Here is a 20,599-nt window from a genome sequence, read left to right as displayed (position 1 = left end):
TCTTTATTGTGCAACTTTTAAAAACGTCGTGAATGTGCGTATCCTACGCTTTCTCAATATAGCGTTTCTTTCAAGCTGGAGCTGTGATTTCAGACCATAGCGGTGCGTGAGCTCTCGCACGCAACTGGCCATTGTCGAGATAAGCATAGGGCAACGAATTTAATGAGGTCACCTGCGAATGTAGCCACTATACGAAAACGTAGCAAAAACGGGTGTGCCTAGTGACTGTACCCAACCCGAAAGTTGAACGGGAATTTGCTCAAGTGAAATCGACCTATCTCTTGTTAGCTGCAGCAAGCATACTGCGTGCAATGTTTTACGGCGCTGGCGTCAGTCGAAGCCTGTCAAGGACACCTGGCGGAGTGTTTATGTTAACCGAACTGACGGCTGAACGTTGATGACCAAAGCGTTGCTTGGGAGGATGGAAGGAATTTCCCTTCCATCCCCCTACGGCAAATAAACAGGGCTTTCAGCGTGGTCATATTTGAGCATCGTCTGAATATTTTTAGCATTCATGACGCGCAAAACGGCACGCGGGCGAAAAAACGGACAGGGACACCGAAAGCTGTGGGGCATCTTTTTGCACCGTGTCGTCTCCGTGTGTCGTTTCGTGAATCGAAGCTGCGAATCATTAACATGCACAGCGATAGTATAAAACACAATCACCGCTATTTGATCCAAGGGCCCATCTCGTCGACACCTTACTTAGAGCGCATCGTTCAAGAAAGCACGTCATTCGTGTTTGTCATGCGTCATATCTTTTCGCTAACATTCGATAATGTTTTCATACATCCACGCTTGCGCTTCTGTTGTTGAGCGATAACAATGATAATGTAACTGTTGGGGTTTAACGTCCCAGCACTGTCATACGATTATGAGAAACACCGTAGTGAAGTGATCCGGAATTTTCAACTATGCCCGTTCAACGTGAACCTAAATCTAAGCACACAGGCCTCTAGCCTTTTCTATTTTATTGAAAATTTGGACGCAGCAGCGGAGATTCAATCTCGGGACCTGTGGTTGATGAATATAACAAAGTTCAACTAGTATAGAAAGGTCGTCGGGAGAAAGGTATACAGAACTTGCTCACGCATCATTATTTTAACGACAATCCCTTACGCTTGAGCAAGTTATTGACATCTCTGTTGGCGGAGCGAGCTCGATCGACTTACACACCGGAAAGGCAGTTATATTGACAAATTTCTATGTATGTGTGGCAATTTAAACCAGCCTGTAAGTTCGTGTGAAAAAGTCCGGAGCGTGTTGTCTCTTCGTGATGAATGAAAATCCAGCACCCTTACGACGAAGAGGCGTCGATCATATCACCTCTTGCCTCACGTCTCGGAGCTGGGTCTCACGCCTCCCTACACTCATTCTCAATTTTCGCTTTTTCGTTCAATCGCACAATCATAATATAGATGGTATATAAGTCGTCGGCAGACATTTTAGAGAAGTGCTACGTAAACTGCATTGGAAGAAGAAACGCGGATCGGCCAAATACATGGCTATGCCGGATCCTATGAGAAAAAATATCGGAGAGCGAATAAAAAAATCGGCACATTCCACGTACTTTTAAAATTGGTGTTATGTGAAGTACGCTGAGGGAAGGTGACAGGTGTGCCATATTTTTATTGAGCGAAACGCTACGAGTGGCGCTAAGAATATGCACAAATTTTATACGCACAGGAGTATGTTGAACAGTCACAGAACTTTTATATAACCAGTTGTTTAAATGCAGTTGCGTAACGGTTTCAATTAACTACAACGTGGGCATTACCAGCACCAGAAACGGCAATCTGATATGTAGCGCTAGTGCGTGCAATGATGGTTGCCCGGCATAATGCGACGTAGACCGACTTCATCGGATGGCGCTTAAGCTTATAATGTTTGCGTTGAGCCGACATGACGCCTAGCTGTGTCATAGGAGTACCTGCATAATATTGTTACGTTTGAAAGAGACTGGTAGACGTTGAAAGGGGCCGTTTATTAGGTCATGAGGGGCAGCTCAGAAGCGGTCGACTGGTTAAAGATCCTCCTGATCCACTTCTTCCTTTCTCGCTCTGGGCGACAAGTGCGTTCACCGTATACGCTTCGTTGTCTTCGTGCATGTGCGCAACCTTTACAAAGTAAAATATCCCGACACTGTAACCACAAGGGACAATTCACCAACATTATGCTTTCGTAGAGTTTTTTTTTCTCTGAAGCAGTTTGGAGACCTGCCATGCCCCTCTGGCGGAATACTCGACTTAAAGTTAATAGAAGGCTATGGAATACTTGAACTAAGGTTAAGGGAAACAGCGGAAATTTTGTTTTTGTAAACTGGTTCGATGTTTATAAAGTGGCAATGAGCACCAAAAGTTTGCGCATGAGGTTGAAAGGGGCAATGTAGGCACGAAAACACGTTCTAGATGTCAAATGCAGCAAGGTAACTGTGCAACATAATATTATATATAATTAGGGTGTTGGGTTTTGCATCGCAGGAGTATTCACTGGGTTATTGAAAAATTCAGTGGCATAACTTCACTTCGATTTTTACGGGGATATGTTAACCTCAGCCTAACGGACGGCAAAAAAAATGTTCCCCCTTTTTTCTCATTCATCTCTGAGAAACATTTTGCGATATGAGTGGGAATCTAATCCGCGACTTCGCGCATGGCAGCTCAAAACCTTGCTGCTAATATTACTGTATTTCATTTAAAACGGCATTGCACATGCCGCGATGGAAACTGAGTAAGTTTACATCCATGCCATGCAAATATTTCTCAAAGTGTCAGTCACCGTGTACAAGAAGAACGTTTGCTTTCAAAAATGTTTTTTTTGTGGCTGCCATATATACGAGGAGAAAGCCGACTGCGTGCTTGTCGCGTCTCTCGGTACTCTAAAAAAAGTTTCTCCATCCATCCATCTACAATGAGCAGATTGCGCACTATGAGCAGTGACCCATCCACGACCTTCTTCTTTCAAAAGCTGTGACTTTAGAAGATAACATGTAGAATTTTTTTTTTCTGTAGAAGGAATGCAGACACGCAGCTCTGCTCGGTAGAAATATGAACTTTCTTGCCAACTAGCACCTGCTCCGGTGGGCGGGGTGCCAGCAGTGACGTCAAACTGTTTGCAAAAAGGAAGAGGTCGGTTAGGTGCCTTCTTCCCTTCTTCGAGAACCAGGCATTCGTAACTATATACTCCATTTCACACATAAGGTGCAACCTATACAAGAAGTTCGGCCAGCTGCGCCCGTCTCGTGGTCACTGTGTGTGTCACCTGATTAGTGCCGGCGCACCCTCGCCTTTCGCAGTGTTCCCCTTTGACGGGACTGGTGAGCAGAAGGAAGCGTGAAGAGCATAAAAGATTGCGGGGAGTGAAGGACTCTGATCACCCTCTTCTGCACTGAGGCTGCGTTGTGAGATTGAGAGTCCAGGTCATCGTCATCAAGACGCGCCCAGACCAGAGAGTGCATGTGACGTCACATGGAAACTGTAAGCTATCCAGTCACATAATAACAGACTTTTAACGGCATTTTCGTTTGTAATGCGAAAAATATCTTCAATAACTTCTCACCATAATAACAAAAAAAAGTTATTGGTGGTAAGCACATTGAACTATGGAACACATCGACTGCAAAAAGTGTCACTAGCCTCCACAGCGTTTTGCAGGTAATCTATGAAACAGAGTATAATAAAAATGCACAAAGAAGTTGGTTCAACTCGCAACGCTTGGCCCTAAGCAACTACCTGTCAATTTCTTCGTATATTCCGATGAATGGATTGATTGATATGGCTGTACCGTTCAGATTATGGTGGCGGCTAGCGCCACCTAGCCGTAATACTTAGTGAAGCAACAACTAGATTTATCTTTTTTTTAAGAGGAAAATGAGGACTGGTACTTTGCAGTGAAAGATTTATTTTCCCTCGTGCCTTTATTTTAGCCACCAATGATATAACCTCCTTCTAGTTATTTCTACCAGCTTGAAGTCTATTTTGCCCATCCTGTCTCTAAACCCCAGTGCTTTGAAAAACTCTGCGCCATCATCCTGAACTATAGGGTGAAGCCCTTTACAGAACATTATCAAGGGTTGAGCCGTTTCCTCCTTCTCTCTACACGCTCTGCATACCATGTCTACCCCATCGTATTTGGATGACTCCCGGAGTGACTGCTATCTGCCGTACTTCTTTATACGACCAAACCGGGAAAGACGTGGTGAATTCGAGAGCGCGAACCACTAGGATGAATTAAAATCACGGAAATATGTCCCACAATGCTTTTTGTCTCGGCCTGTACGTTTCTTTCACAGTTGGTGCTACAGAATAAGCCATTTATTCAGAACAAATATTCTCATATTCGAATCGAGAAACATGGCCAAGTCATTCTAAAAGATATCGCATCATCGTGAGAAACGCACACAGTGCGATAACAACACAAAGAAAACCAAACAGGATCAGCGCTGCTGGGTCTTTGCTGTTTTTATCGTGTTGTTTGTGTTTTGTTTTTGTTTGTTTTATCACTATGATTATGTATCCCCTTTAAATGATTTGAGTGCACTCATGATCGGTACAGAGCAGCGGGGAAGTGTGGAAATTTCGAGAAAAAGAAATGAATAAATAACTTTTTGCGCTGTGTTATCTATGGGGAAGAGGTTGTAGCTGGCGGGGTTTCGTCGTTTTTGCGCTCTTGAAGGTGACTGCTGCGAAACTTATATAGACCACAATATATTCATCCCGAAACCAAGCTATAATTATGAAGGGTGTCATATTCAAGGACTCGGGAAGTTTCGACTATCTCGCGCGTGTGTGTATTTGTAGGTTTTTAGCGCGCTCATAAATAAGCACAAGAGCGTCTAGAAATTCACCTACATTGATATGTGGCCAGTGTGACCGAAATTCAATCCTGGGACATTCGGGCAGGCATTCAGAACTATCAGCAAATGTATTATCTATAGCATCGACAGTTTTGTTTTATCTTTCGATTGTGTGGGAAAACTAAAGATGGTACTACTTTCAACAAAATATTGTCATATGGTATAATACCGGCAGTGCGATCGATAGTACCCTTAGTAGCAGTAACACCAGGGATTGTGCAGTGGATAATTATGGCGTTGTTGGCCCGCCGATATTCCTATACCATACGATCTGCTCTAAACAATATAGAGTTTACTCTTATGACGAATATTTTGGAGAAAGAGATAAATTATTTATTCAAAAGTTTGTGCCGGGTTCTAGCTTCTTGGTTAGACTTTATCTTTGCAAACAGCGTAATAAAACGAGAACAGAGAAACAGACACACAGGAAAGAGCGCTGAACTGTCAACAAATGCACTTACTTGTGCAAGCATGAGTGAAGAGGCTTCTATACACATGTCAGGAATTCATGAGAGGGAGGTTGAAAACACGCATGTGCTTTGACCCTATATATACATGGCATCTATTCAACGGTGCACATAGCTTGAAATCTCCATGTCTGTTAATGCTATTGAGGGTGGCTGGAACTTGCGGACTCCGCTTTATGCGATTCATAGGCCTCGTAGTTTTGTCATAGGCCTCGTAGATTTGTCCCGTGTGTTTGTAGTTTTCGCTTCCGTCCCGCTCTCTTTCTCTCATTCCCTTTTACTTACTTTTACTTAGTGCAGGGTAGTAAACCAGGCACTTGCTTTTTGGTTAACCTCCCTGCCTTTCTTCATACGATGTATATATATATATATATATATATATATATATAGATATATATATATATATATATATATATATATATATATATATATATATATATATATATATATATATATATATATATATATATATATATATATATATATATATATATATATATATATATATATATATATTCAGCTCTGGAATCTTGATAGCTGTGAACAATGCGTGTGTGCTGAAAAGGGTTGCACCCACACCTTGTACGCAATCAATGGCCAAAGTGCTGCTTGTCTTCATTCCAAGATTGCTGGCATGTTCTCGCAACCGAGGTCAGCATGTGTCAGAGCATTATCGGTATCGTTAACAAACGACGACATTAGCTGTGCACCGCTAAGTAAATGCGATGTATATGGGTAGGTCGCATGCAATTTTTCAATCCCCTTCTCCTTCCTGACTAGGTTAGAAACGTATACACAGTATTTACTCATGCTTGCACAAATAAGCGCACTCGTTGGTCGTTCAGCGCTCTTTCCTTTGTGTTTGTTTTTTTCTGCCTCGTCGTTTTCGTGCCCTCTTGGAAAGATGGTTAAATTCTTTCTTAGCGAAAATGTCAGGTCATGATCCTTAAAATTTCATATGGAAAAGCGCTTGGTTACATCTTGCAATTAACAAACTTAGTTCTTGATATCTTTACATTTGGACATATAAATTTTAAGATTTACAGCATGCAAGTTTTATTTGATGACAGAGAACGCAATATAAATGCCGTGGAGTTCCGGCATATGTAATGACTCCCTTTCTGCTATCCAGATGAACAGTTCAGACTTATGATCATGCGTCAGCCGAACACTACGGTTAAAGGACACAAGCATGTCAACATTCTTGCCCTTAAAGGGACCCTGCAACACTTCTTGGGCATGGTCGAGAAATTTTGCCGATCGTTGTACAGGCTCCCAGGAACACGAAAGCCAAACATTAAGTGCAGCACGTGGTCTGAAATTAGTAATAAATTATCAATATCAGTAGTTACAAAGATTGCCGCGGAAGGCCACCGCTTGTCCACGCATGGACAAGTGGTGACCTCCCGTTTCACATGCAGACATCGTTTGAGTGCAGGGAAGCTAGCAGCAAGATAGAATTTGAGGAGCAATTGAGAAAAATAGCACGGCAGCGTTGGGCTTGGATAGTTTTCAGCTACTTGTACATGAAAAATTTTGATACAAAAGAGAGGAAGCGAACTCGGAAATTGTCAAGCAAGTATTTAGACGACAGCAGAATACCAAGACAACAGGGAACATCTGTTAAGAAGAAGGTGAAGGAAACACAGAGGGTCATGTGGAAGATTGGAATGCCTACGAAATCACTAGAGACCTACCGAACTTTCAAGCAGGAAATCACAAAAGAAAAGATATACGATAATTCTCGCGGTAGTTTTCTGGTGTTCGAAGCCAGAAAAGGAGTATTGCGGAACAAGACGCATCGAGCCAAATACGAAGGCACAGACACGGTATATGCTGCGGAGAGGAGGAGGAAACGGTTGAATATTTCATGATATACGGTAAAGGGTTACACCCTATAGTCTAAGATAAACGCACAGAAATTTCGAAGGCATTGAGTTTTAGGGACAAAGAAGGCAAAATATACTTTAAACGGGTAGAAATATCTAGGATCAGGCTAACTGCTTGGTGACTACAATCAAGGCACGAGGGAAATTCAATCCCGATTTAAGTGACACAGCCGGATACACGCACCATTCATCCTGTGCGATCACACTGAAAAATCTGCGTATCCTAAAGAAAACGGAACGTGCTCAAGGTGACGTAGTGCACGTGACGTATTTTTTTTTTGCCCATGCCATTCTTTCCTGCTTAGCTTGCAACGCTTTCGTCGGGACGAGAGAAGAGAGAATGTGACTGCGCAGTTCTACAAATCATTATTACTCCGCTCGTACTGAACGGACGCCCCGCCGCGGTGGTCTAGTGGCTAAGGTACTCGGCTGCTCACCCGCAGGTCGCAGGATTGAATCTCGGCTACAGCGGCTGCATTTACGATGGAGGCGGAAAGGTTGTAGGCCCATGTGCTGAGATTTGGGTGCACGTTAAAGAACCCCATGTGGTCGAAATTTCCGGAGCCCTCCACTACAGCGTCCCTCATAATCATATGGTGGTTTTGAGAGGTTAAACCCCACATATCTATCAGTTATATATATATATATATATATAAACAAGAAGAAGGGTCCTTAGGTGGGCGAGCCGGTTAACAAACATTGTAACAAAACAATGAAGTATACGGGACAGCGAACCCACGAGATGCAAGACAGTCGGCGCTGATTCTTGTGTGTTCGTTGTCCCGTTTAATCTTCGCTCTGTTACGCCTTCAGAGATGTCACTTTCGAATATCCAACTAATGTCTCTAGATTTTTCGCCAAGCCCCGCTGCGGTGGTCTAGTGGCTAAGGTACTCGGCTGCTGACACGCAGGTCACGGGTTCAAATCCCGGCTGTGGCGGCTGCATTTCCGATGGAGGTGGAAATGTTGTACGCCCGTGTGCTCAGATTTGGGTGCACGGTAAAGAACCCCAGGTGGTCGAAATTGCCAGAGCCCTTAACTACGGCGTCTCTGATAGTCATATGGTGGTTTTGCGACGCTAAACCTCACATATCAATCAAATCAGACTTTTCGCCAAAAAAAATTAGACCTAGGAATTTTATAGAAAATCACTAAGGTTGCCTAAACATGGGACAGATGTAAACCCTCGTAAGTTTGTGTAGATAAGTATACACACACATAAATGAACACACGAATTCAAAAAGAACCTGGCTGAACGGCGAGTCTAACCTACAACCCTAGCTCGAATAAAAATGTCTAACACGTCCCTGAATACAACCAATACCTGCCTGTAATTAGGCTCTCAAGTCAAACTCGAACATTGGAACTAACTTTTCCTCAGCATGCAGATACAGGCATTCTAACTCCAAGCCTCCTTCGATGTGTCCAACAACGCGACATAACAAAGGAACCACGTTAAAACGCATCCGAGTCACAGATTTGTGCCAATAAACAAATACATAAGCAACAAAGCAATGACTCACACTAACCTTTGATGGCTGGTCGCTGTGTGTGCAAGAGGCGAATAACCTCATCTTGCAGCACTCCGTGTGGGTTTTGCACTTGAGGGTCATCCATAGCACCTTTGGCACGAGAGTGCGTCCTCCTAGTCGGGTTCGAGCAGTCCAAAGGACGTTTCGGCTAGAGACGACAACAGCGCTGAGCAACCTCGTACTACGGTCGCTGAGATTGTGGTACACGCAGCAAGACTAATAGGTCAGTCGCTGGTGGTGGTTAAAGGAAGAATGAGTGACAGCGCGAGTGGTTATCAAAGCTTTAAACTGGGAGAGGGCAAGAGAGAAAGGGGTAACGCTTCTTCCGCCGCCCTTGCAGGCAACATGATTCGTAGCTTTGCGTGCTTCTACCTGTCTCAACTGTCACCTCCTCTCCTCACACGCATAAAGCCGCATACCCTACCTTTTTCCCCTTTTCCTCCCGGTATCTCGGTTTGGTGTCCTCACCTAGGAGACAGTTACTGTGTCACTTAACCCCACTCTTCGTCCTCCTTTAATTCTTTAGGCACTGCGTGTGCTCCCTACCGGACTTCAGAAATTAGGTGCCTTCTTCCACTTCTAACCACTACCACCGCCATCATCACCACCGATTCAAGAATCTCTTCTCTCCCCCTATTTTTTTTTTGAAGAGATGAGTTGCACTGCTTGCCTAGAAAATCTTCTCGTTTGCGATGGGAGATCGGGAAGACAAGGCAGCGGCATCCTTTTGCGACTTACCACGTAACAGCTGACCCCTCGTTGCGTCTGCACCAAGTCGCCTATAGGCATGACGGAAATTATGTGCCTTTTTCACTCATTCAGGAACCACGCATTCATTCCTTCGCTGCACCGAGTTTGTTGCCGGAGCAAGTGTGCGTTTGAGCCCGCTAGTTGGGGAGAACGCCAAACCGCCATAGCGTGGAGCCTTTTCCAACGTATCACCTGACAACACATTGAAGTACACCCGGGAAAACCGGGGCTGCCCGTACGCCGCCTTGTGAACCGGAGTCAGGTTTTCTAAACATCTGCCGTGGTGGTGTATACCACTCGGATGCAGATAAAAAGGTTGGGGGTTTGATCCCGGTCACATTCTTAGATTAGGGCCAAATGCTAAAAGCCCCTATACTGTGAGATGTCAGTGCACGTTAAAGAACACCAGGTGGTCCAAATTTCCGTAGTCCTGTACGGTGGTGTGCCCCACAATATTGTCACGTGCTTGCTAAAGAAAGACGATTGCAGTTGTGCATGTGCCATGAAGTATTATAAAATTAATGGAAAAGAAGAACTCACTTGTGCGTTCTACTGAAAATACCGCCCTGCATCTGGTGTCTCAATCTCTGCGGCAAGACCTCTGTTTTGACGTCGTGACACCGGTGGAGGTGCTGGAGCCTACAACCTCATGCAGGACAGTCTTGCTAGGACCCGTTCACCTAGTCCAAAGACTGAGCCCCTCGTCCCGACTCCGGTGCACCGATTCAGTCGGCGCCTACTAGGCCTAAGTCCGGAGTCCGCACCTGTTTCGCCTCTTTTCAGCATGGCAGCTCCTACGACATCCACGGTTATCGTGCCATCACAGGCCACTCTTCCCTAGCAGGTGACTCTAGAACATCTTCGCGTTCCTGAAGTTTTTCGTGGAGTAGAGTAAGAGGATGTCGAGGACTGGTTCAAACAGTTCCAACAAGTCGCTGTATCCAACCACTGGAGTGAACAGCACAAACTTGGCCGTGCATATTTCGCACTGGATGATAGTTCTCGCACGTGGTACAAGAACCGCGAGGCTACATTCCAATCTCGGCAAGATTTCTGTCGAAAGCTCCACAATACATTTTTGAACTTGAACCAACAGGATTGCGACCAGCAACTGATTGCGGCCCGCGTGCAAAAATCCAATGAAACAGCCGCCATGTACGCAAAGGGTATGATCCGTCTGTTTCGACGAGCTGACCCTGCCATGCTCGAAGCGAAGAAGGTGCGTCACCTAATGCAGGGTGTTAAGTAACCAGTGTTTGCGGGCCTTGTATGAAATCCACCTACAACACTAGATGAATTTATAATAGAGGCGACTGTCGTCGAGCGCGTACTGCAACAACGATGCCGACACTTTGACCGCCTGCCGAACCACACGGCTGTAAGTGCTGCAGCTCAGAACACTGCCGTATGCGAAAGTTTCCTGCGACAAATGATTAGGAAAATACTGCGTGAGGATCTTCGGGCCCTCTGCAGTCCCCCTACCCAACTGCCTGTCACATCTGTTGCAGAAATCGTCCGCCATGATTGAGGCAAGCCGCTACATCACCCGCGCCAAGTCCTGATTCACATCCAGCGAGCTACGCTGATGCGGTCCGTCGTCCTTCACCGTCATTTGTGGCGACACCTTTCCAGCAATGACCCGCTGCCGTACCTTGGTGGCAACGGGATTCTACGAGATGACCACCAGTTTGCCGAACTGACTTATCGTGCATGGCCAACCGTCGAACTATTTGCTTCCGCTGCGGAGAACCCGGTCACATTGCCCGCTATTGCCGTCGTGGCGATTCCGATACGGGAACTTTTCTCGTCCCACCCCTTTCCGCTCTGAAGACCGTCGTGCTTACGATTCCGATCAACTGTCGCCTCGCCAATTAACTCCACCGCGTCGCTGGCAATCTCTATCACCTGTGCGTATTCGAGACTTCCCTCAGAGCTACGCGGACGTCACCAGAGACCGTTCGCCTAGCCCGTGCTAGGGAAACTAACTGCTGCGACCTCAGGGGGAAAGGTTGCCAATCGTCAAGACACTGAAAAGTTCCCCCTATCATCGCAAGACGGTAGGACGACAATGAAGATGAATACGACTAATACTAATGCCGATGAAGTTGTACGTGCCGATCTTAGCGTTCTCATTGATGAACATCACGTTACAGCACTAGTTAACACTGGCGCCGACTTCTCAATCAAGCGACAAGAGCTCGCCGACTGCCTTAGAAAGGTCAAGACTCCATGTACAGGGCCACACATAAGGAGTGCTGGTGGTCAGCTGATAACTCCCACGGGTAAATGCATCACTCGACTTCGCATTGGGGATTCTACCTTCGTGGCCATTTTCGTCCTGTTACCAGACTGCTGTAAAGAGCTAATTTAGGTCATGGATTTTCTTCAAGATCATGGTGCTGTTATCAAGATCCCTCAACGGATGGCTACGTTTTACGCACACCCGTATGCCGACAACAGCAGCGACGAACCACGCGGCCGTTTGTGAATAGCCGACGATGTGACGCTCCCGCCGAGATCCTGCTGCTTTGTGTCGGTGTCCAGTTGTTGGCCTCTCTATAAAGATGTCATAGCAGAGCACAAAGTTGCTCTTTTGTTCACGCAAGGCATTTCCACCGTGAGGGGCATCCTGGCGCTCACTGGTGGACAGGCAGAAGTGCTTCTCACAAACTTCATCAACGAGCGCCGTCAAATCCAGAAGGGTACCGCAATAGCCTACTACGACGATGTAGACAAAGTCAGGGATTGTTTTGCTTTCCAACCAATGGCGCGACTGTCCCCGCCTCAACAACTTTGTCGGTGGACATCTGCTCCATGCTACCGTCATCTGATAGGAAGCGCCTGCTTGAACTTATACACCAATTCGAAAGACTGCTTTTTGCGTACGTCAAAGGTCCAGCAAACACCATTGACCAAGCACCGCATCATTACTAAAGACAACACGCGACCGATTCGGCAGAACCCCTACCGTGTGGCTCCGAAAAAAACGTGAGGAGATTCCGTAGCAAGTACAGAAGATGCTCGCTGATGACGTCATACAACCTTCGAAGAGTCCTTGGGCGTCCCCGGTGGTTTCGGTCAAGAAAAAAGACGCCAGTTTGCGCTTCTGTATCGCAAGTTGGAACAAGTGACGAAGAAAGACTTCTATCCACTGCTCCGCATAGACGATTCACTCGATCGGCTGCGTCATGCGTGGTATTCCTCTTCAATAAACCTCCGAAGTGGCTGGTGGCAGACAGAAGTCGACAAAAGAGATCGTGAAAAAAACTGCCCTTGTGACGCCCGATGGCCTTTACGAATTTAAGGTGCTTCCTTTTGGGTTGTTTACAGCGCCAGCCACTTTTCGGCGTCTCATGGACACTGTTCTATTAGGCTTGAAGTGGCAAACATGCTTGGTCTATCTGGACGATGTTATTGTATTCACAGCAACATTCGCGGAACATCTCAGCCGTTTATTAACCGTCCTCCAAGCCATACATTCGGTCGGTCTTACTTTAAAACCGGAAAAAATGTCATTTTGGTTTCAACGAACTCAGCTACCTAGGCCACGTCGTCAGTCATGAGGGTGTTCGACCAGACTCGGCCAAAATAGACGCCGCAGCGTGATATCCTGCACCACGCGACAAAAAGGTCGTGAGACGCTTCTGAAAGTTGTGCGCCTGTTACCGGCAATTTATCGAGGACTTTTTGTTATTACGGCGCCACTGACACGTCTCACACGTGAGGACGTTCCCTTCTTTTGGGGTGAACAAGAGCAAATGGCATTCAATGAACTACGACAACGCCTGCCAATAGCCCCAGTCCTTGCGCACGTCGACCAGGAAGCCCCTACAGCACATCACACTGACGCCAGCAATGTAGGTCTGGGGGCCGTTCTGGTGCAGTGGCAAGACGGCTATGAAAGAGTAATAGCCTATGCCAGCCGAACTCTCTCTCGCACGGAGGAGAACTACTCGACTACCGAGAAGGAATTCTCACCATGGTGTGGGCGGTCATGAAATTTCGTCTATATTTGTACGGCCGCTCCTTCGAGGTTGTTAGCGACCATCACTCTTTGTGCTCGCTCACCAACCTCAAAGAGTCATCTGGCCGTTTGGCGCACTGGAGCCTAAGGATTCAAGAGTTCGACATGACCATCATCTATAAATCTGGGAAGAGGCACACCGACGTCGACTGTCTCTTAAGGTCGCCAGTGGAGACTGTCGCTCATGATGACGAAAACATCGACGTGGCATTCTTGGGCGTTGTCAACACGGCCACTATTGCACGAGAGCAGCGCATTGACGCCCAGCTGTTACCACTCATTGAATATTTAGAAGGACGACGTGAGGACGTGCCGTGGTTATTTGCTAAGGGACTGCAATTTTTTGCTTGCAAAACGATGTTCTCTATAAGAAAAACTGCTGACTGACCAGCCACCCGCACTTGCTCGTCGTACCTGCCTTTCTTCGAAAAGAAATTATGGAAGCGTGACATGATGAAGCAACTTCTGGTCATCTAGCCTACACCCGAGCATTGTGCCGACTACGATGCAAGTACTACTGGCCAAAGTTACCTGCTGTTGTTAACCATCACGTCCGAACTTGCACCGAATGCCAAAGGCGCAAAGTGCCTCCCAGCAAGCCAGCCGGTCTTTTACATTCAATCGAAGCCCCAGCGAAGCCGTTTACCCAGATTGGAATAAATTTCCTGGGTCCCTTTGCAACTTTCACAACAGGGAACACATGGCTTATTATGGCCACCGATTACCTCTCACGTTATGCAGAGACTAAAGCTACGCCGTGCGGCACAGCAGCAGAAGCCGCTTAGTTCTTCATCGAAAACATCACTGCTGTCGAAGTGCCGTGCCGAAGGATGATCACAGACAGAGGAGCTGCCTTCACCGCAGAGCTTTTGGAGTTGGTTCTCAGACTCAGCAGTACAGCTCACCGAAGAACTACTGCATACCGTCCGCAGACAAACGGACTGACGGAGCGCCTCAACAGGACCCTCACAGACATGATCAGCACGTACGTTGACACGAAACATAAAAACTGGGAGCAGATATTGCCGTACGTGACCTTTGACTATAATACTGCTCGACAAGAAACCACTGGCATGACACCGTTTCGTCTGATCTATGGTAGCGAAGTCACGATAACGTTGGACGCCATGTTGCCGCATGAGTGTGACGACATCCATGTAGACGCCGAAAAATTCACTCAGCGCACCGAGGAAGCCAGACAGCTCGCACTTGTGCGCATCTGTCATCAACAGCATCAAAATGCACAAGGGTACGACCCCCGAAACAAGTTCATTAGCTACACACCAGGCGACTAGGTCTGAGTCTGGATTCCGATACGTTGACGTGGACAGTCTGAAAAACTGCTAAGGTGGTACTTTGGCCCATACAGCGTCACGCGACGCTTGAACAACGTGAACTACGAGACTGTTCCCGACACTGACTGTAGTTCTAAGCGCCAAAATCATTTACCCGAAGTCGTGCACGTCGTGCGAATGAAACCATATTTATCGAGTTAATTAGCTCTCGGTTACCGTGTTGGCGTGACCACTTCATAAGCCTGGTGGAGCGCCTAAGTTGCGCATTGGCATGATGCCTCTTTCGGAGGGAGGCTAATGTCACGTGCTTGACGACGAAGGCACTTGTGCATGTGCCATGAAGGACTATCAAATGGACGAACAAGAAGAACTCGCTTGTGCGTTCTATTAAAAAGACCACCCTGTGTCTGGTGTCTCAATCTCTGCGGCAAGACCTCTGTTTTGACGTCGTGGCAATATTACGTAGTTACGGACGTGAAACACCAGATGTCACCATTGCGTTTTCAAAAAACAAGGCGAATAGGCGCCTGAAGTAGAAGACGCCTCAGCACACGTGAAGGAAGCATTGTTTATTTCTCTCGTTACAAAAAAATACTCCTTTGAGGCTCGTAAACTTTAACCTTGCGATTGATCAATTAGCTTATGCGGCAGTGCTTGTCAATAACAGCGATCGACGAAATGGACACAAAGGATAGGCATCACTGCTGTAATCTGGTGGTGGTGGGAGAAGGAGGGGTTGATTGATTAGAAAATTTACGAAATCTTTATTCTTATATATGCACACGTACGCATACAGACTCGCATGAACGTACCTATATACATATATAGATAAGTGTACACATAAGGTCAGTGACGGCGACGTTGACGCCGGTGGCGAAATCCAGCCGAGAATATCCATATAACTGCTATCGCAAAAAGAGAGCGCGTAGCATACGTAGCAAGCTGGCAACGTTGGACATGCCACGACTATTCGCAACTCAAACGAACCTGAGAGGGCGCTGCAGAGTTGCAGCATGGCGGATTCCCGGAGGTCACCACGTCCGCTGTCGCTAAAATCAATATTGAGTTTTCTGCAGTGTGATTGCAGTTCGCGCTGCTTTGTAGAAGGGGAGGGGGTTGTTGAAGCGGCGCATCTTATTTTTGTCGGTACCAGTGGACCCGCAAGCACAAGCGCTGTTCTTGAAGTGGTCGCGTTGTGTGTGTAATGCACATGGCGCACCAGGTCTGTGCAAAATTTTTTTACGTACTTCGGACGCCGCCACGACATGTATTCACTGGATACAAAGGTCATTTAGGAGCCTCGAGTTAACAAGTTAACACTAGTGCCTCACCTAGAAAGAAGAAATCTGCTGGACCGTTTGTTTTTTTCTTCACGAGAGGCACCACCCCAACGTGCTCCTACCGTATACGACTCGCGCTTGGATTGTTTGGACCTCAGTACACAGCTTGCCTATATTGCCGGTAGGTGCCGCATTAATTGCTGGAGTCGCGAATATAAAAGCATGCCCCTGAAAATAAACGTCACTGACTGCCGAGATGCTGACGCACGTGTGCAATCAATCTGGTACACCCTGTGAGCACACTTCTTCAATTTTCATTTATCTACCCTGTGAGCAAACTCGTTGGGTCCTATTTTTACATGCTTCACATGCATATTTGAGAACCATATTTCTGTAAATTTTTTAGGCGAAGTTCTCCGGCTCCCATACCCAATGTTTGCGACTACCAAAGTCCTGTCATTTGATTCCTGTGATGATCTTCAATGCAATTTATGGCTTTAAATTGTTGGTATGCTGATTAGTGAGCACCTCGTTATTGACTGCATTTGAACGCCTAATCACTTAGGCTGTCAAAACACCAACGAGATTGTATTGTAGCCAGAGTGAATCCACAGTTTTTTCCGTATATCTATCATGAAATGTTACCATAGTTTCCCAGCTATGGTGGACATTTTTCGAGAAGCATGTGTCATCACAATGCAATTCTTCGGCGAAGCTTTTGTATCTTGTATCTTTGTCATCAAGCTTACATGCGTTATAGCATGAGACTGCCCCTGCACAAGTCCCAGAGAGAAAACTTATCGTGAATGTTAGTGGCCGACTTGAACAAAGCTGTGCTGCAGCCGCTTCATTGCAGTCGCAGAATAAAAAGTTAACCACGAAATGGAGACGTGCGTTTTAGTTCTTCATTTCCGGTCTTTATTACTATAACAAAACATAAAAAAACAACATCAGAGAGCCTTTTTTGAAACTGCGATGAAAATTGTTGAAAGAGACATGAATGATATATTAGCACAAGTGAGCATTGACCATCGCACCTTATTCTGAAAAAACACAAATGATATTTCGTTCAAGGTTTCCGTGTGCCAAGTTTAGACTTCGTAACCAGAGGTCCTCTGCCATAAACCTTTGATACATTTATAATGACGAACTTTATGCGTACCCACACGGCACACCTCTGGAACAAGTGAATGAAAAAGATATCACTAACTAGCTCTCGTAAACTTATCACTTGTGCGCGAAATGAGAATGGTTTCACATCGGCCTTTTCAATTGGGAAGGTTGGTCAGATGCACTGTAATACTCCCATTTTATTACAAAATGTGTGGGCGGTTGGGAGGGGGGATGCAGTGAATTATTATTTATTATCGGAGTAACGCATGATTGCTCACTTGTGTAGCCCGTGTAAAAGCCGACCCCTCGATGACAAAGTTTCCGGTGAACCATATCCTCTCGCTTCCAAATAGATTGTTCTACTTGATCAAAAATCTATCCAATTTCACAATTACAGCTATACCTCAGACATGAAAATAGCTGATGCGAACAGTTGTGAATACCCTTTGAAGACACACGAAATTGCTCTAAATAGAAGGCACTTGTGATTCTTACACTAATGCAGAATGCTCGCAGCTAATGCTGTTCTAGTTCAAGGGCAGCCACCTAATGATTCACAATGTAATGTGGTTTCTGCAAGGCATTTTTTCTTAAGTTGATATTAACAATTGATAATTGCGGGCACCAACTATTCTTTCTCAGTTTTCTTCTTTTTGAGCAATTAAAAGCAGCAAGCCTTTCCTTCCCTTGTTGCTCAGGAACGCGTTGACTGCGAGAAATACCAGAACCTGCAAGAAAAAAGACAAACATGGCTTCCATGGCTTCAAAATGGCTTCAAAATAAAGGCTTCAGATGGCTTCAAATAAACCATGGCTTCAAAATAAAGAAAAAATTACGCAACCTGTGGCCTGCAAAAAAGAAAATATGTGTTCCCCGACACTATCAATGCAGTGTTACATTAAATTTATCGAACACAAAGATCAGACCTCTTCATCTGAAAGCTAACTAGCTAATAAAGCATTGGTGTACACAAAATGAAGACAGAAACAACTAGACAACACAAATGCTCATTAGCATAATTTTCCTTTGTTTCTACTTTTATGGTGACTAAAATATAATGCCTATATTTTCGAAGCTATTTTGCTGTGGAATAACCAAAGATGAAATATATGCAACTACTCGCTGCAAGCGAGATAATAATTTGCAGGAATTCGCTCTTTACCAGTCGAATACAGGAATACAGAGGGGGGGGGGGGGGGAGACAGCTTCTCTTATTCACATTCTCTTATTCAAGTGGGCCAAAGTCAGCCCCATACACTGATAGGGAGTGAGCCCTGCGACAAGCTTTTGCCCCCCCCCCCCCCAAAAGTAAAACACAGCGCACGTCTATAACGGCCAGTACAGACGCCCGGAGAACTTTTTGTGCACTTCTTCCCAACCAATATCGATACAAAAACGTACAAAATGCAAATAGAAATGAACTTGCATAAGTCGCAGTGGTGGACCGGCCACTTGTACGTGATCTTGCAAACGATAGCGCAAATTTAACGGAAATTCGCAATCAAGGATGCGCAACACAGTGACCTGTGTTGTGCGTATCTTTGTTCAAGTTCTTTTCTAATTTCTCGCTGGAGTTATAAAAAAGTAGAAGTGTTGGCAAGTGGGAGGACACAGCATTCAGACACAGAAATGCAGAACAGGCACCACATCACAGTGTCGAGAGAACTTGAAGATATTACTACAACAGGCGAAAGATTACAATATATAGAATACGTTCCGAGATAGAAATCTAGTGAGAAGCGATTGAAGCATTGAGGTCGAGTTTACAAGTTATGTACACTAAGGTATAAAATAAATCAAAGAACTCGGCACGCCAATCAGCAGCCTCCAACCAGACCTGGCAAATCACTTCCTCCCCTTGCCCGTGTTGTTTTCAGGAGTGATCTTGAGCAGCACCATTTCGTGTGTGTACGCTGGCTTCACGGGGCAACAAGATCGCGTAGGACTCTTATCACCCGTGGCACCACATATCTAGCAGCGATGGTCCCGCAAGATTTGGCAAAACACATCCTTCATTAGAGGTTCACGCAACATGTGCGTGCGCGCAATAGAATGAGTCTCGCCAGAACGAGGGCAGAATGCGCACGCCAGTGGAGACTGTGGCGAGGGGCGACGTCTGGTATGTGAGCAGCTCTCAACACTTGCCGTATCAATGATGCCGACACGTCTGACGTGCTGATCCCTGGCCTCGGTGGTCTCAGCTGCATGAAGCGGTGGGCGCATCTTTCCTACAGAACAAAGCATTACACTATTAGCAAAGTGCGCCCTTTTCAAACACACGTCCGAACTAAAAAGAAAATTCTCAGCAAATGCACGAAGTGATTAATAGTGAGTGGTTGATGCACAAGGGTCTTTTGGTGTTACCGTAAATCACCCGTGACATTGGCCACTCACCCATGCCAGTGAGCGCCAAGCACTGTACAGTTGTATGCAATATTTGCTGGTCATAACTGGTAGTGTTGTAATTGAGTTGTGAATTTTGTTTCGCCTTAATTATTACTGCATTGTGGTATTGTATTGGGCCTCAAAATGGCAAGAAAAAGGTCTGGGCGCTTTCTCTTGGTAATTGTTGGTTGTTTCCAGGCGTACAAAGGGCATCGTAGAGCATGTAGGGACTTCATCTACTGCACAAGCCAGTCGTTTCCCGTGATCATCATCTTCATCATCATGGCTTATAGTGCGTACCTTGCATAGTGATGGCCCCCAAACATTTGTGGATTAGAACGCGCTTGTTCTTCCTCTGCATCATCATCATTGTTGGGGGCGGCTTTGGTGCACAACGCCAACGGACAAACCTGGACCGTGAGGAGCTTTGCCTCTTCAAAAACAAAGCATTAAGCACCTCCTCACCGACTGTTTACAATGAATCTACTGCCACGTGCGTTGCATATGACGAAAAACTTGTTGATTATTCAATGGTTTTTATAAGTAGGGCTATAGCAGAGTTGTAAACTGTACATTAGCTTCAACAATAGCGACACAAACAATTAACTTGAAGCGATCGCGATCAGTTGCTTATACAGCCATGGACGAACTACAAGGCAATGACCGGGTCAACATGCCCTTAGAATGTTGTAGAAACCTTTGAGCAAAACTGATTTTGAGGAGCTGTTACATGCTTATATGAAGAAGCGCAGTGGAAAAAGATTAAGATGAAGGAACACTGTGTACTGGGCGAACGCATTACTTACAACTTTGTTGCAAAGTACACCTTATAAACTGTGTTTGGGGTACAGCACTTCTCCAGTCCAGCGTGTCCATTCTTCCTCGACGTGTTCCACTGTGGTTCTCCATTTGGAAACAATCAATCTTCAGTTTGCAAATAGACATGAAATCACTGTGGCTAAATGATCAATCAAGGTCTATCTTAAGAGTTTGGGGCAGCACTTTCTCC

The 20,599-nt window shown here is 45.7% G+C and overlaps 1 protein-coding gene across 6 annotated transcripts in view; it reads right to left on the bottom strand.

The window, feature by feature from the left end:
- Positions 1-5,932: 5,932 nt before the first annotated feature.
- The window catches only part of LOC142765608 (uncharacterized), a 36,957-nt gene continuing 22,290 nt past the window's right edge, over positions 5,933-20,599 (bottom strand). For 5 of the 6 annotated variants that reach the window (XM_075866862.1, XM_075866865.1, XM_075866866.1 and 2 more), the window contains one exon: positions 18,550-19,433. In XM_075866862.1, coding sequence (XP_075722977.1) covers positions 19,177-19,433 — 257 coding nt within the window. In that variant the 3' untranslated portion in view covers positions 18,550-19,176. Of the gene's footprint in view, positions 17,934-18,549; positions 19,434-20,599 lie in introns of those variants that run through there. The other variant, XM_075866863.1, reaches the window with a different exon arrangement.

The sequence above is a fragment of the Rhipicephalus microplus genome, chromosome 6 (assembly GCF_043290135.1).
Source record: "Rhipicephalus microplus isolate Deutch F79 chromosome 6, USDA_Rmic, whole genome shotgun sequence".
NCBI lineage: Eukaryota > Metazoa > Arthropoda > Arachnida > Ixodida > Ixodidae > Rhipicephalus > Rhipicephalus microplus.
This window is presented reverse-complemented; position numbering and strand designations above follow the sequence as displayed.